This window comes from Mizuhopecten yessoensis, unplaced genomic scaffold, assembly GCF_002113885.1.
Source record: "Mizuhopecten yessoensis strain PY_sf001 unplaced genomic scaffold, ASM211388v2 scaffold7963, whole genome shotgun sequence".
Lineage (NCBI taxonomy): Eukaryota > Metazoa > Mollusca > Bivalvia > Pectinida > Pectinidae > Mizuhopecten > Mizuhopecten yessoensis.
The window spans coordinates 62,022-78,256 of NW_018407310.1; the positions used below are offsets into that span (position 1 = coordinate 62,022).

The 16,235-nt window shown below is 35.8% G+C and overlaps 1 protein-coding gene across 1 annotated transcript in view; it reads left to right on the forward strand.

Moving 5' to 3' along the window:
- LOC110454626 (hyphally regulated cell wall protein 1-like) overlaps positions 1 to 15,989 on the forward strand; it is a gene marked incomplete at its 5' end in the record, with an annotated part of 73,155 nt that extends 57,166 nt beyond the window's left edge. The window contains 3 exons of the mRNA XM_021504243.1: positions 10,993 to 11,295; positions 12,660 to 12,779; positions 15,267 to 15,989. Of these exons, the coding sequence (XP_021359918.1) occupies positions 10,993 to 11,295; positions 12,660 to 12,779; positions 15,267 to 15,406 (563 nt within the window). The remainder of the gene's footprint in view (positions 1 to 10,992; positions 11,296 to 12,659; positions 12,780 to 15,266) is intronic.
- Between the last annotated feature and the right edge of the window lie 246 nt (positions 15,990 to 16,235).

Here is a 16,235-nt window from a genome sequence, read left to right on the forward strand (position 1 = left end):
GCTGTCTGTCCGAAGAAGTTTGTCAGCACTCTTGCGCCTTCATTCTTTCCTAGTTTTTAATCAAACTTCACATTATTGTAAAGAATTTAAATATCTTGGACAATTTCAAGGTAATCGGGGCAAGACAAGGTCACTATTACTATTTTAGAAAATCTTTGTCAGCACTCTAGTGCCTCATTCTTTCATGGATTTTAGTCAAACTTCACATTATTGTAAAAAAATTCAATATATTGAACAAGTTCAAGTTTCAAGGTCCTCGGATCTAGGTTGAGGTCACTGTTGCATCTTAATAGATTGCGGGGGCCGGTAGGGGACATGTATTGCTTCAGCAATACTCAGTATGCTTGTTTTAGATCACTTTTAAGGTTACACGTGTGAGATTTATACCAGGTGAGCGATGCAGGCCCATTGGGCCTCTTGTTTAATAATGTTGTGGATAAAATGAACCCCTTTGTGTACCATGTAGTATTGAAGATAACTTTTCGATCTATTTTTATTTCACTGTTAAACCATATTGGATTTTCTCTAATATTTGTTTTGTATATTTTGCTTGCATTGATAGTTTTATACCAGGCATCTAAAACATCTTTCCAAAATACGTTTTTACATTTTTTTTTATTTCTTTCACTTTCTCAATTCCAATATTTGCTAATTTCTGTATATCAAATAACGATTCCACAATAATACCCCAATTTCCGAGTTTGCTATATATCCTTTCTGATCCATGTTGCTTTAAGAGCAGTTATGAAAGACTTTATATGCATCATTTTAGGCCCCCTTTCTTCATAGTTTTTTTTTTATAATTATATCCCTTTTTTCCTGATCTGGTTTACCATTCCATAGAAAATTGTACAATGTATTGTTAATTTGTTTAATATATAAGTCATCAGGATTGGAAAGCGATATAAACAAATGATTGAACTGAGATATTAGTAGAGTTTTGATAACAACTGGTTTACCTATTGGTGTAAGTATTCTTTTGTTCAAGACAGATATTAAAGACTTCAGTTTTGCAAGCTTTTTGTCAAAATTCAGTTCTGTGTAGGTCTACATCATATTCTATGCCTAATAGGGTGAAGCGTGTACTTCCCCATTTTAAGTCAAGATTTGTAGTAAAAGTGTTTTCACTGTGCTGCCAATTCATACTACTTGGGTCTTGGAGATGTCATTTTTAGTCCAGAAATACTAGCAAAGTAGTTAAGAGCTTTTAATGTTTCATCTAAAGATCTGTTTGAACCCTCTAGAATAACAGATGTGTCATCAGCAAATTGTGATAAGGGGATTCCTTTTCCCTGATAAGTATTCCTGTGATATTTATATTATTTTTCAAAATCATTGATAGAATTTCAGCACATAAAATGAAAATATATGAAGATATCGGATCCCCCTGACGACAGTCCCGTTCTATATTGAGAAATTTTGATACATATTTCCCTATATTTACTGCTGAGTGTGTATTATTCTGAAAAAGTTTTATCCATTTGATAATGTTCGGCCCAAATTTAAAATACTTTCAAGTTTTATTGATAGACACAGAGTCGAACGCTTTTTCAAAATCAATTAAAAGTAATAGTCCAGGTATAATTTTATCTTCTATATACTGCATAACATCATAAATCAAGCATGTGTTTCTCCTATATATCTACCAGGAATAAAGCCAGTTTGGGTATTACTGATTAATTTACTTATAACATTTTTGAATGCACCAGCTATTTGCACCAGATGCTAATTTATAGATGTTATTTAGAAGTGTTATCAGTCTCAAATTATTTAATTTATTACGAGGTTTATTAACTTCTGGAATGCAAGTTTTAATTCCCTGTTTTTGTGTTACTGAAAGTTGGGATATACTATAATTGTAATTTAGTGATCTTATAATAAATGGTCCTAATTGCTTCCAAAATATTTTTAAAAATTCAACTGTAAAACCATCGGAACCAGGGCTTTTGCTGTTTTTCATTTTTAAAAGTGTTAATTCATTTATAGTAAGTGGGCCTTCTATATTTAATGATTCATTGGCAGATAGTTTGGTTACAGTTTATGATTCTAGAAGTAATTCAAGATTAACATTTTTAAGTGAATTGCGTTTTTTGTATAAGGTTCTGTAGTAGTTTTCAGTTTCTTTTAAAATTTCAGTTTGGTCAGATATTATTGTCCCATCATTTTTGGTTATATTTGGAATAATTTTACTAGTTTAGTTACGAAATTCTAAATTACAAGTAATTGGTTGGTTTCTCCACCTACCCTATCCATTTTGCCCTTGAGCGTATCATATTTCCTGTAATTTTGTGCTTTCTTATTTCTTCTAATTCCTGTTTTTTATCATCTAACTCATTTAAAAATGTGTTGTTAGGTCCGAACAGGGGTGGATCTTGACTCTGTTACATAATGAGACTTTATGTGAGCCTTTTTTTATCTCTTTGGGGTAAATTTTACTTGAATCCTTTTTACAGTGTTTTTTTTGTTAAAATTTAAAATAAAGCTGTGAAGATATGTATATATATTTAAAAATTGTATAAAAGAAATGGAATGTATGAGAGAAATATAACAAATTTACACGAATCACAGTATATTGTATGGATGTACAAGGCAAGAAAAAAGAGGGCGGGGGTCAAGTCTCTTATGAAAAGTAGAAGATTTTATTTGTTTTATTTTATTTCCAAATTGAATAGAACTACCCCGGTACATGAATCATAAGACATGTCTTTCCGACAAAATTTACAGCAAAAAATCCCTGTAGTATTTATTCAACTCAAACATTTCTCCTTTGTACAAGGCACATAACAATTAAGATAGATAATTTGATTGTTACCGGATTAACAGGATCGGCTACGCTTTAAGCGTATGTACAATAGTTGTTATATATGTACCGAAATGATTTTTGTGGACAACTCATACACATTTTACATCTTTGTTTGCATACACTTCACTGGTCATTTGTCTGATAAAGGTGACAGTGTAGAAAATGTTATTGGTTGTGTAAAAAGATCTTCTCATAATCCATACTTACCAACCCGAAGAAAATGTTTAGAAATATTCCACTTTGTTTCAGAAAAAATCGATGTCTGTGTGTATAAGGTGGCAGAGTTCAGTAGAAATGGCTTGACCCTAAAAATATAGGGCATGTCTCGAATAAACATGGATAGCGGATTCATCCTGCACAACACACCTACATATATATATAAATTTATAAACTACATTTTGAATGCGTGTTTTTCAGAAGAATGATTTTTTTTTCAAAAAGTGATTTCCCCAGATTTGGGACTTGTGAAAACCATGGTTACCACATCAAAAAACACTAAAATATGCAAAAACTCATGATCTTTAACCCAAAATTTGACCCCCGCAAGTAGAATTGTTTTTCTTAAAACCTGTCTGAAATTAAATATCGCCTACTCGGTAACAGAAATACTCACGTTTTAGCATAGGTCATTCCGGTGGATTTTTCACAATATTTACACATGTGCTGAGTACGAAAATAGACTACATGAAGAGCTAGCTTTTGTTGTGTAGACACAGATTTGTAAAGGTAGCAGTCTACAGTAGAGGGTTGTGGCCATGGGTGATATTTTTGTTAAATGGCTAACCCCTGTATAATGATATGTAAAAAAAAATATAAAAATAAAACTGTACTGAAATTGGTATAAGCATGATGAAGTGGGCTATGTGAGCTTCACATTTGTAAAAAGAAAATTAAAAAAATTTGGTTCGAGAACAAAATTTTTGCCATAATCCGAAAGGGTGCCTAAACATGAAAAAGTATGAAGCCCACATAGTCCACTTCATCATGTATATGCCAATCTTAGTGCTGATTTTTTTTTTTTTTTTAATTTTGATACATGTTATATTACAGGGGTTATTCATTGTATAAAAATATCACCCATGGCCACCGTACGCTACTGTACATTCTTCTTAATAACAAAAAGGCTAAGGGTGATGATATTTGGCCAGAAACAAACTTTGATGAAGTTTGTTCAAGTAAATGAACTAAACCTATTTTCATGGTCACAGGGGTCAAATAAGTTAAAAACTTTAAACAACTTCTTCTGAATAACAAAAATGCCCAGGGTGATGATATTTGGCCAGAAGCATGCTAGGATGAAGAGCTACCAAGTTTGTCCAATTGGATGGCCTCTACTTATATAAAGGTCACAGTGGTCAAACATGTTAAAAACTTCTAAACAACTTCTGGTCACAGGGGTCAAATAAGTTAAAAACTTTAAACAACTTCTTCTGAATAACTAAGAGGCCTAGGGTAAAGATATTTGACCAGTAGCATGCTCGGATGAAGGGCTACAAACTTTATTCAAATGTATGACCTTCGTCCAATTTTAAGGTCAAAGGGGTCGATTGTCTTAAAAAATCTTTAAACAATATCTAAATAACTAAGAGGTCTAGTATAATGCTATTTGGCCAGTAATATGCTAGGATGAAGGGCTACCAAGTTTGTTCAAATGAATGACCTTTACTTCTATTCAAGGTCACATGGGGTCAAATATGTTAAAAACGTTTAAACAATTTCTTATCATTAACCAAAAGGCCTATGATGATGCTATTTGGCCAGTAGCATGTTGTGATGAAGAGTTACCAAGTGTGTTCAAATAAATTACCTTGACTCATATTCAAGGTCACAGGGTTCAAATATGTTTAAAACCTTTAAACAGCATCTTCTGAATAACCAAGAAGCCTAGGGTTATGATATTTGGTAAGTAGCATACTGGGAAGTAAAGGGCTACAAGTTTGTTCAAATGAATGACCTTGACAAATATTCAAGGTCACAATGGTGAAATATGTTTCAAACCTTTGAACAACTTCTTCTCAATAACCGAAAGTCCAAGGATGATGATATTTGGCGAGTAGCATGCTTGGATGAAGTGCTACCAAGTTTATCCAATTGAATGACTCTACTCATATTCAAGGTCTCAGCGGTCAAACATGTTTAAAACCTCTAAATTACTTCTGCTGAATAACTAAGAGGCCTTGGGTTAATATATTTGGCCAGTAGCAAGCTGGGATGAAGTTTGTTCAAATTAATGACCATTACTTATATTCAAGATCACATGGGTCAAATGTTCAAATGTAGATTTCCCGCCGCCAATGTTAATTGCAAACATGCCAGGTGACTATTTTGGCCCATGTGCCTCTTGGGTTTTTTTAAAAGCAGGTCAGAATATGAATTTTTAAGTAAATCAGACCTGCAGGTACTGGGAGCTTTGTCTTCTTAAATTGATAGGGGATCGATGTTTTTTAGCTCACCTGGCACCGAAGAGTCAAGTGAGCTTATACCGTACTGCGGCGTTCGTCGTCCGTCTTCCGGTGTCTGTCGTCCGTCGTCCGTCCGTCAACACTTTTCTTTTGAACAATTTCTTCTGAAGAACCTTCGGGTCATAATATTTGGCCAGTGGGTACATTGTACCTTGGATTGAGTGCTATAACGTTTTGACCTACTTTCAAAGTCACTGGGGTGAAATATGTTAAAAATTTCAAACAAAAATATCGTAAGAACCATCTGGACTAGAGTCATGATACTTGTGTATGTTATGAAAACCAGCAGTGCAAATATTTTTTTCGATTAAAGTAATGAGGTCAAAGGTCAACTTTAAGTATTAGTCGGGTCAAATGCCAACTTTGGTTAAAGCTTTAACCATCTTCCTTTCAAGTTCTATAAGACCCAGGGTCATGATATTTGTCCAGTTGGTACCTGGGATGGAGTGCTATGATATGTCCTCATTTAAATGCCCTTGACTTACTTCCAAGGTCACAGGGGTGAAATATGTTAAAAATTTCAAGTTAAGAAAAAAGAGTTTATCACAAAACAGTTTCTGTTTTTATACGCCCGTCGATAGATGGTACGTATTATGTTATCACGCGGGCGGGCGGGTGGGTGGGCACACATTAGCTACTGCTCAATAACTTGAGTAATTTTGAGTGGATTCATTTCAAACTTAATAGGAAGGTTCATTACCATGAAAGTTCGAAAAAGTTCGATAACCAAATTTATTTGCCAGTTATTTCCGGAGTTATGGCCTTTTGTAGAATTTCCGAAACAGTTTCCGCTCAATAACTTGAGTAATTTTGAATGGATTAATTCAAAACTTCATAGGAAGGTTCATTGCTATAAAAACTCCGACAAGTTTGATAACCAAAATTATTTACCTGTTATTTACAAAGTTATGGCCCTTTTAAGAATTGCCGAACAGTTTCCGCTCAATAGCTTCAGTAACTTTGAATGGATTCATTTCAAACTTCATAGGATGGTTCATTGCTATTAAAGCTCGGACAATTTCGATAACCAAAATTATACGCTTGTTATTACGGATTGATGGCCCTTTGTAGAATTGCCGAAACAGTTTCCGCTCAATAACTTCAGTAATTTTGAATAGATTCATTTCAAACTTCGTAAGAAGGTTAATTTCTATGAAAGCTTGGCATAACAAAATTATTTGCTGGTTATTTACGGAGTTTTGGCCCTTTCTAGAATTGCCGAAACAGTTTCCGCTCAATAACTTGAGTAATTTTGAATGGATTCAGTTCAAACTTCATAGGAAGGTTCATTTCTATGAAAGCTTGCACAAGTTCGATAACCATTATCCGCCTGCTATTAAGGGGCCCTTTATAGAATTGACGTAACGGTTTCTGCTCAATAACTTAAGGTTTATTTCTATGAAAGCTTGCAATAACCAAAACTATTTGCCGGTTATTTACGGAGTTATGGCCCATTGCCATGAAAGCTCGGACAAGCTTGATCAGATTTGACGCTTATCTCTCCAAAATTTATGCACTTTTGGCCCTTGGTGGCAAACTGCTCATTCTTCATCTGAAGGGCGTATCATGTATCGTCTCGCGGAACTCTTGTTTAAGACTGTATTTGTGTGTCTTGAAATACCTTAATTATCAAACTGTCAAAATCTTTCCAATAATCGCTGTAATACAAATACATGTACCGTAATTGAGGTGATAAGTCCCAAAGCCCTTATGTTTAGAGCCCCACTACTTACTTCTAGTCTATGTGACCATAATTTACAAACTTGAAACATGTGTCTATTACGGCTATTTGTGAATTTAAAAAATATCTAATCGCCCAGTGCACATTTTAGATCGAATACGGTAATACTTCTCCTTAACTCATTCACCCCCGAAGACACATTTAAACCCTTCCAATTCAAAGGTTGGAATAGTTCATTATGAAATTTTAGGGGTGAATGAGTTAATATACAAACTCTGATGTATGTTGAAAATAAAATTTGATACAATACTGTGAAATCGATAACTTTTATGGAGTAATTTGTTGATTTCCTGGGTAATATTCATCCACGAATTCTTAAGTCCATGAAATAATCACAAGTTTGATATAAAGCGATTCTCCATTTAAGTGAGTACTCGTAATCCACAAATCCATGAACCCACATATGGTGTTTTGTTGGGAAACCACGAAATTATGGCTTCACAGTAATTTCCTGGGGTTTTTTGTCACTGTTATTTCCAGTTTTATCCTTGCCCCATTTGCCTTTCATCAAGAAGGCTAACTTAGCATAGTTTTTTTTTGTTTTTTTCAAATATCCAACATAAAATGTATTGGGGGAAATATATCACCATTGATTGCATGCAATAAGGTTTTACTTGGAAGAGAGATATTTTAGCTGTCTGACTAGCAGGTTTGGACAGTATCAGTGATCGGAATAGCCCTGTCTGAATTTTGCATATATTTCATCCTCCAGAATGTGAACAGGGCAGATCTTGACTCTGCTGTTACATAATGAGAGACTTTATGTGAGCCTTTTTTATCTCCTTGGGGGAAATTTTACTTGAATCATTTTTGCAGTGTTTCCTTGTTAACATTTTAAATTAAGCTGTGAAGATATGTATATATATTTAAAAAGTGTATAAAAGAAATGGAAAGTATGAGAAAAATATAACAAATTTACGTGAATCACAGTATATTGTACGGATGTACAAGGCCAGAAAAAGGGGGCGGAGTCAATTCTCTTATGAAAGTAGAAGATTTTATTTGTATTATTTTATTTCCAAATTGAATAGAACTACCCCGGTACATGAATCATAAGACATGTCTTTCCGACAAAATGTACAGCAAAACATTCCCTGTAGTATTTATTAGCTCACCTGCCCGAAGGGCTAGTGAGCTTATGCCATGGCGCGGCATCCGTCGTCCGTCCTTCGTCCGTCACCTTTTGCTTTTAACGACTTATTCTCAAGAATGGACAGGCCTAGAGTCATTGTATTTGGGTTATAGCTTCGTTGGTAGGAGCCTGACAAAGTTTGAGAATGTAAATGACCTTGACCTCCTTTCAAGGTCACAGGGGTCAAATATGTCAAAAACTTCAAAAGATTTCTTTTGAAGAACTAAATGGTATAAAATCTTCATACTTGGGTGATGGCTTCCTGGGATGAAGCCCAACAAAGTTTGAAAATGAAAATGACCTTGACGTACTGACAAGGTCACAGCGGTCAAATATGTCGAACACTTCAAACGACTTCTAAGAAGAACTAAAAGGTATAGAATCTTCATATTTGACTGATGGCTTCCTTGGATGGAGCCCAACAGAGTTTGGGAATGAAAATGACCTTGACATTCTTTCAAGATCACAGGGGTCAAATGTGTCAAACTCTTCAAACAGGTGTACCTGTCCGTCACAGGCAGCACGTGTTTATATTACAAAATTATCACTGTATACAGGGAAATTTTCACCCAGTCAAACTTTCGCCCTTTGCCCGTAAAATCAATTTTCACCTATTGTAAGTTTCACCTTTCACTTTTAATTACTATGTTTATTATGCTTTTTATCATCCTCGATATCCAGGGGCAAAATTGAAGGCACGAAGATTGCTGTTTGAATTGTCTCAGGTAAAAAAAAGCATGACCAATCGCTAGGCTGATATCTGTCCTTTGAAGAGAAACACCCAACTTCAAAGCCTGTCAATGTTTACCGTTACGTGACTGCGAGATTCTTTTGATGTATATCAAAAGATCAAAGTAGTCTTTTTGTCTCATCGACAAGTTTGCGCACACTGAGCCTTCAATTTCGCTATGACATATTCCAGAGGTGTAGAGAGCGTAAGTGAGCGTAACCCCTGGATATTGAGGATAGCTGTTTACTTACATTCGCTGTAATGGTATTATAAATCGCCATCATAATGGAGGACTTAAAAGGCAAAATTTAAACTGCAGCGTAAATGTTCCAGTGTGATATACCATTTTCCTTCCCCCAAAAATACTTGTCCGGATAGGCATCTTATGGGGATAAATATTTATAGGACATCGGTATACAGTATGTCGAGGCTACTATAATTACACGTGCAAGTGGAAAAGTTTAAAAGTTTAGACCAGGCCCTGGGATCATGAAACCATCTTAGGTCTAAAAACTGTCTTAAACTTTGACTTAACCAATCATAAATAACGTCATGAAAAGTGATGTCATACATGACTGGCAACAAATAAAAACACACATTAGAAAAAAAATGTGATTCCGTACTTTGAAAAACAACAACAACAACAACAGTTTTATATTAAGGATCCTTGTCCCACTGTGATTTTTCCTATGTACAGTTATTTTCATTTAATTTTGCATTGAATATAACTGTTGCAAAGTTGAGGCACCACACCTCGCTGATCAGGTAGCTCAGTCTGTTAGAGCCATAGTATAACACTCGTAGATACAGGGTTCAAATTCCTGTCTAGCTCTGCTACATTTTTTTCACTGCATTTTTGTGTCGCCTGCAAAAAGCTGGTGACACATAGGTATTGCTATGTCGGTGTCGGCGTCGTCGGCGGCGTCGTCCGCACAGAGGTTTTCGTGCGATAACTTGAGTTTCCTTGGGCCGATCAAACTCAAACTTAATGCAGTGCTTCCTTACCGGAAGTGCTTGCATGGGATTTCTTTTCAGGTCCGAAGATCAAAGGTCAAGGTCACTGTTACTATGAATAGAAAATCTGTTTTCGTGCGATAACTTGAGTTTCCGTAGGCCGATTAAATTCAAACTTCATGCATGGCTTCCTTACCAAAAGTGCTTGCTTGGATTTCCTTTTTTGGTCCGAAGGTCAAAAGTCAAGGTTACCGTTACTATAAATAGAAAATCTGTTTTCGTGCGATAACTTGAGTTTCCTTTGGCCGATCAAACTCAAACTTCATGCAGTGCTCCCTTACCGACAGTGCTTGATTGGGATTGCTTTTCAGATCTGAAGGTCAAAGGTCAAGGTCACTGTTTCTATCAATAGAAAATCTGTTTTCTAGAGATAACTTGAGTTTCCTTAGGCCGATTAAACTCAAACTTCATGCAGTGCTTCCTTACCATACCAAAAGTGCTTGCTTTGGACTGCTTTTCAGGTCTGAAGGTCAAATGTCAAGGTCACTGTTACTATAAATAGAAAATCTGTTTTCGTGCGATAACTTGAGTTTCCTTTGGCCGATCAAACTCAAACTTCATGCAGTGCTTCCTTACCAAAAGTGCTTGCTTGGATTTCCTTTTTTGGTCCGAAGGTCAAAAGTCAAGGTTACCGTTACTATAAATAGAAAATCTGTTTTCGTGCGATAACTTGAGTTTCCATGGGCGGATCAAACTCAAACTTCATGCAGTGCTTCCTTACCAAAAGTGCTTGATTGGGATTGCTTTTCAGGTCTTAAGGTCACTATTACTATAAATAGAAATAACTTTTAACATTATTTCTTGAAATGAAAAGTGTATCTATTTCTTTGTAATCTCCCAGCTTCCTGCGCAGGCGACACATCCACTTCCGTGGAATTCTTGTATTGAGAACACCGTTGATTACACTTTGTTCATTTCATCCTTTCATTTTTCATAAGTCCCACAAGATATGTTTTTCCTTTCAGAAATGATTTTATAAAAGTTTTCTTCAAGCGACATACCAGAGAAAAACCCACTTTCTAATACATATTTATAGTTTTTGGCAGTGGTACGGGATCCTCAATTTTGGAAGAAGACACACACTTTAGATAATTTACTTGTGTATTGCAGGTATACCGACTGTTGTGATTGGTCAAACAAAATACTCCTTAACGACTGGTCAGTCAGCCACGCTTGGCTGCACAGTGACCGCTGTTCCTGCGGCAACCTCAATCACCTGGGGGAAAACTGACGCCAACGGAAACACAAATACCATCAATGTCAACGGAGTCAAGTACACCGGCGGGACAACAGGGACCCCCTCTTTGACGATCGTCTCTGCGGTAACCACGGACTCGGGGAACTATCGTTGCAGCGCCACAAATAGTATCGGGACGGGACAGAGTGAACAGACGTACCTATACATTACTGGAGGTACGATATAGGGCTAAAAATAGATTTCATACACAATTACTCTTCAATATTAGGAACTTGGTTGTGATAAAGCAGTATATAAGAACCTCGAATTTATTTTTATTATTATTATTATGTGTTATAAGAGTGATAATAATAAAAGATGGAGGCAAGAAGAACTATTCCCTATGAAGTACTAAAAGATCTTTGTCATATTGCAATGATATGTTCTATTTCTTTCTTATGAAGTACTGTATTAGTTAATATGGGAAAGGACAAAGTTACATTCAGTGTTGTCTTTTATACACAGCTGTATGAAGTTTGAATCAAGGTACATTTACTGGGCCGATTTCAATGAAAACAATACAGATTACAGATATGGCATTAACCCCTTATGTCGTGCATCATTTTCATTTCAACTTTTTTAAAGGAGTTATTGCCCTTTGTTAAACATCTTTGTCCTTACAATTCTTCCTTAACTACAAGGATGATTTCGACAAAACTGGTTCATCTAGGCTGATGTGATTAGGTTTAGACTGCTTTGCTTTAGGTAGCCTTTAACTTACAGTTCTGTTTTATATAGGAGCGGGGGGTATTAGTTAGCCTTTGGTTTACAGTCTTGTTTTTGTACTGGTTTTGATGATTTGCCACAACAGTGTACCAATTAATACTTTTATTGATTAGTGTCTTCTGTTGTCCATACAGTAACATCAAATGTAGTCAGGGCATAATACATCATTTAGAGAGGCTATACTTCTGATGAGAACAGAACAGGAAGTTTGGAATAAACCCAAGCTTACCACTTGGTATCAGTACAAGTAGCTTTGAACTTTCACATGCCTAAACTCTGCATTTACTTGTCCCATGCAAGTGGACAACTGTTATAACTAATGTAAAGCCTATGAGTACTCTATAAATAAATATTGTTCTTATGTAAATTTCCCGACGCCAATGTCAAAAATGTAAACTTGCCACGTGACCATTAAGGCCCATGGGCCTCTTGTTTTTAAAAAAAAACATGGTCAGAATTTGGATTTTCATGTATATTAGACCTGCAGGTACTGGGAGCTTTGCCTTCTGAAATATATAGGAGATCGATGATTTTTATGAAAATACGACAATGTATTGACCTGTTAAAATATATATATGTATTTGGAGAACTTTGGATGAAAAATTTAAATAGTTCAATAGATGAAATATTCCAGTGATATTTGAAGGAGAGAAGTACAATTCTTACTGCAACATTTTGGATTAAGGCAGAGAGTTTTTTCATATCTTTGTAATAAGAGGGACAGAATTCAAAAGAATTCTTCAATAAATTCTTAATATGGGTATTGACTCCTTAGTAAGAGCTAGTCTAACAAACTTTTCCTAATTTTTCTAAGGTAATGGAAGTGGAACTGATGAAAACATTACTGCGGAACAGCCACAAAATGACATAGGATCTAACCGTAACAGCACAGCAGAGGATCCAGATGAGGGTGATTCGCCTGCTGGTGAAAAAAGTATATGCAAATTATCCTAGGCTTTTTAAACATCTGTGTTGTTTGGACATCAAACTAGTACTTCTTTCCAGAATTAAAGACTTTGTCAGCATTAAAAATGAATAAATCAGAATGTAAAAAACGCTAAGCGAGAAGTAGACGACATTGTGTTTATTGTGAATGGACAAACACACAAAACAATTACAGCCTTATATGAACAAAACAACAAGTGTATGATATCATCTTGACATTTCATATTGACAATGAGAAATACATGTAATTTTAGGGTTATTTGTTGGAATAATAGTGACATGTTCATATTGATTGTGTGAGTTGTTTGCTGGCTCATATAGCTTTGTGACCCATCTTTTGGTTCATTCCTGTGTGACTCCTCTTTTGGTTCATTCCTGTGTGAACCATTTGCTGGTTCATACTTCTGTGACTTATGAGGTAATTATGTAGCTGAACCGGAGTTTTTTTATGCCGATAGACAACTCCGATCATATCTCAGGTTATGCTGTACCAATGAATACCTTTTTAGTTTACCTGCCCAAAGGGCAAGTGAGCTTATACCATGGCGCGGCGTCCGTCGTCCGTCCGTCCGGCGTCAATATTTTACTTTAAATAACTTCTTCTCAATAACCAAAAGTCCCAGGTACTGTTATTGGGCCTGTATCATGCTGGGATGAAGGGCTACCAAGTTTGTTCAAATGAATGACATTGACCCACTTTCAAGGTTACAGGGGTCAATTGTCTTAAAATCTTCAAACGACTTCTCCTCAATTACCAAAAGGCAAAGGGTACTGATATTAGGCATGTAGCATGCTGGGATGAAGAGCTAACAAGTTTGTTCAAAGGAATGACATCGACTAACTTTCAAAGTCAATGGGGTAAAATGTCTTAAAATCATCAAACAATTTCTCAATAACCGAAATAATCAGGTTACTGATATTTAGCCTGTAGCATGCTGGGATGAAGGGCTATCAAGTTTGTTCAAACGAATGACCTTGACCAACTTTCAAGGTCACAGGGGTAAAATGTCTTAAAATCTTCCAACGACTTCTTCTCAATAACCAAAAGGCCCAGGGTACTGATTTTGGGTCTGTTGCATGCTGGGATGAAGATCTACCATGTTTGTTCAAGTGAAGGACATTTACTTACTTTCAAGGTGACAGGGATCAAATGTCTTAAAATCTTCAAAGGACTTCTTCTTAATACCAAAAAGGCCCAGGGTACTGATATTAGGTCTGTAGCATGCTTGGATAAAGGGCTATCATGCTTTTGTAAATGAATGACCTTAATACACTTTCAAGGTCACAGGGGTCAAATGCCTTAAAATCTTTAAATAACTTCTCATTAACCAAAATACCCAGGGTACTGAAATTTAGCCTGTATCATGTTGGGATGAAGGACTACCAAGTTTGTTTAAATGAATGACCTTGACCCACTTTCAAGGTGACAAGGGTCAAATAAGTTAAAATCTTCAAACGACTTCTTCTCATAAACCAAAAGACCCAGGGTACTGATAGTGGGCCTGTAGCATGCTGGGATGAAGGGCTACCAAGTTTGGTCAAATTAATGAAATTAATAAATAAAAGATTATTATTATTATTATTATTATTATTATTAACTTATATTCAAGGTCACAGAGGTCAAATATGTTAAAAACCTGTAATACAACTTCTTTTGAATAACCAATATGCCTAGGATGATGATGATTGATATTTGGTCAGTGGCTTGCTGGAATAAAGGACTACCAAGTTTGTTCAGGTGAATGACCTTGACATATATTCAAGGTCACAGGGGCTCAAACATGTTGAAGACCTTTAAACGACTTCTTAATAAGCAAAAGGCCAAGGGTGATGATATTAGGTCATTAACATGCTGGGTTGAAGGACTACCAAGTGAATGACCTTCGCCAATATTCAAGGTCACAGTGGTCAATATATGTTTAAATCTTTAAATTATTTGTTCTGTATAACCAAAAGGTCCAGGGTAATTATATTTTGTCAGAAGCATGCTGAGTTGGAAGACTGTAAACTCTGTTCAACCTATTGTCCTTGATCGATATTCAAGGTCACAGACGTCATATGTTAAAATCTTTTAATAGGTTCTTATGAATCAAACACTGATATTTTGCCTTTAGCTGTAAAATGTCCACTTTTAAGATTACAAGTGTAAGATAAATACCAGGTGAGCGATGCATGCCCATTGGGCCTCTTGTTATGAAAATACGACAATTTATTGACCTTCTGTTAAGATATATATGTATTTGGAGATTTTTTGATGAAAAATTTAAATAGTAGTTCAAAAGATGAAATATTCCAGTGATATTTGAAGGAAAGACGCACAATTCTTACTGCAACATTTTGGATTAAGGCAGAGAGTTTTTTCATATCTTTGTAATAAGAGGGACAGAATTCAAAAGAATTCTTCAATAAATTCTTAATATGGGTATTGACTCCTTAGTAAGAGCTAGTCTAACAAACTTTTCCTAATTTTTCTAAGGTAATGGAAGTGGAACTGATGAAAACATTACTGCGGAACAGCCACAAAATGACATAGAATCTAACCGTAACAGCACAGCAGAGGATCCAGATGAGGGTGATTCGCCTGCTGGTGAAAAAAGTATATGCAAATTATCCTAGGCTTTTTAAACATCTGTGTTGTTTGGACATCAAACTAGTACTTTTTTTCCAAGAATTAAAGACTTTGTCAGCGTTAACAATGGATGAATCAGAATGTAAAAAACGCTAAGTGAGAAGTAGACGACATTGTGTTTATTGTGAATGGACAAACACAAAACAATTACAGCCTTATATGAACAAAACAACGAGTGTATGTTATCATCTTGACATCTCATATTGACAATGAGAAATTCATGTAATATTAGGGTTATTTGTTGGAATAATAGTGACATGTTCATATTGATTGTGTGAGTTGTTTGCTGGCTCATATAGCTTTGTGACCCATCTTTTGGTTCATTCCTGTGTGACTCCTCTTTTGGTTCATTCCTGTGAGACACATTTGCTGGTGCATACTTCTGTGACTTATAAGCTAAGTATGCAGCTGAACCGGATTTTGTTTTATGTCAATAGGCCATTCCAATCATATCTAAGGTTATGTTGTACCAATGGATACCTTTTTAGTTTACCTTCCCAAAGGGCAAGTGAGCTTATACCATGGCGCGGCGTCCGTCGTCTGTCCGTCCGGCGTCAATATTTTACTTTAAACAACTTCTACTCAATAACCAAAAGTCCCAGGGTACTGTTATTGGGCCTGTATCATGCTGGGATGAAGGGCTACCAAGTTTGTTCAAATGAATGAAGTCGACTAACTTTCAAGGTCACAGGGGTCAACTGTCTTAAATTCTTCAAATACTTCTTCTCAATAACCGAAAGAATCATGGTACTGATATTTGGCCTGTAGCATGCTGGGATGAAGGACTGCCAAGATTGTCCAAATGAATGGCCTTGC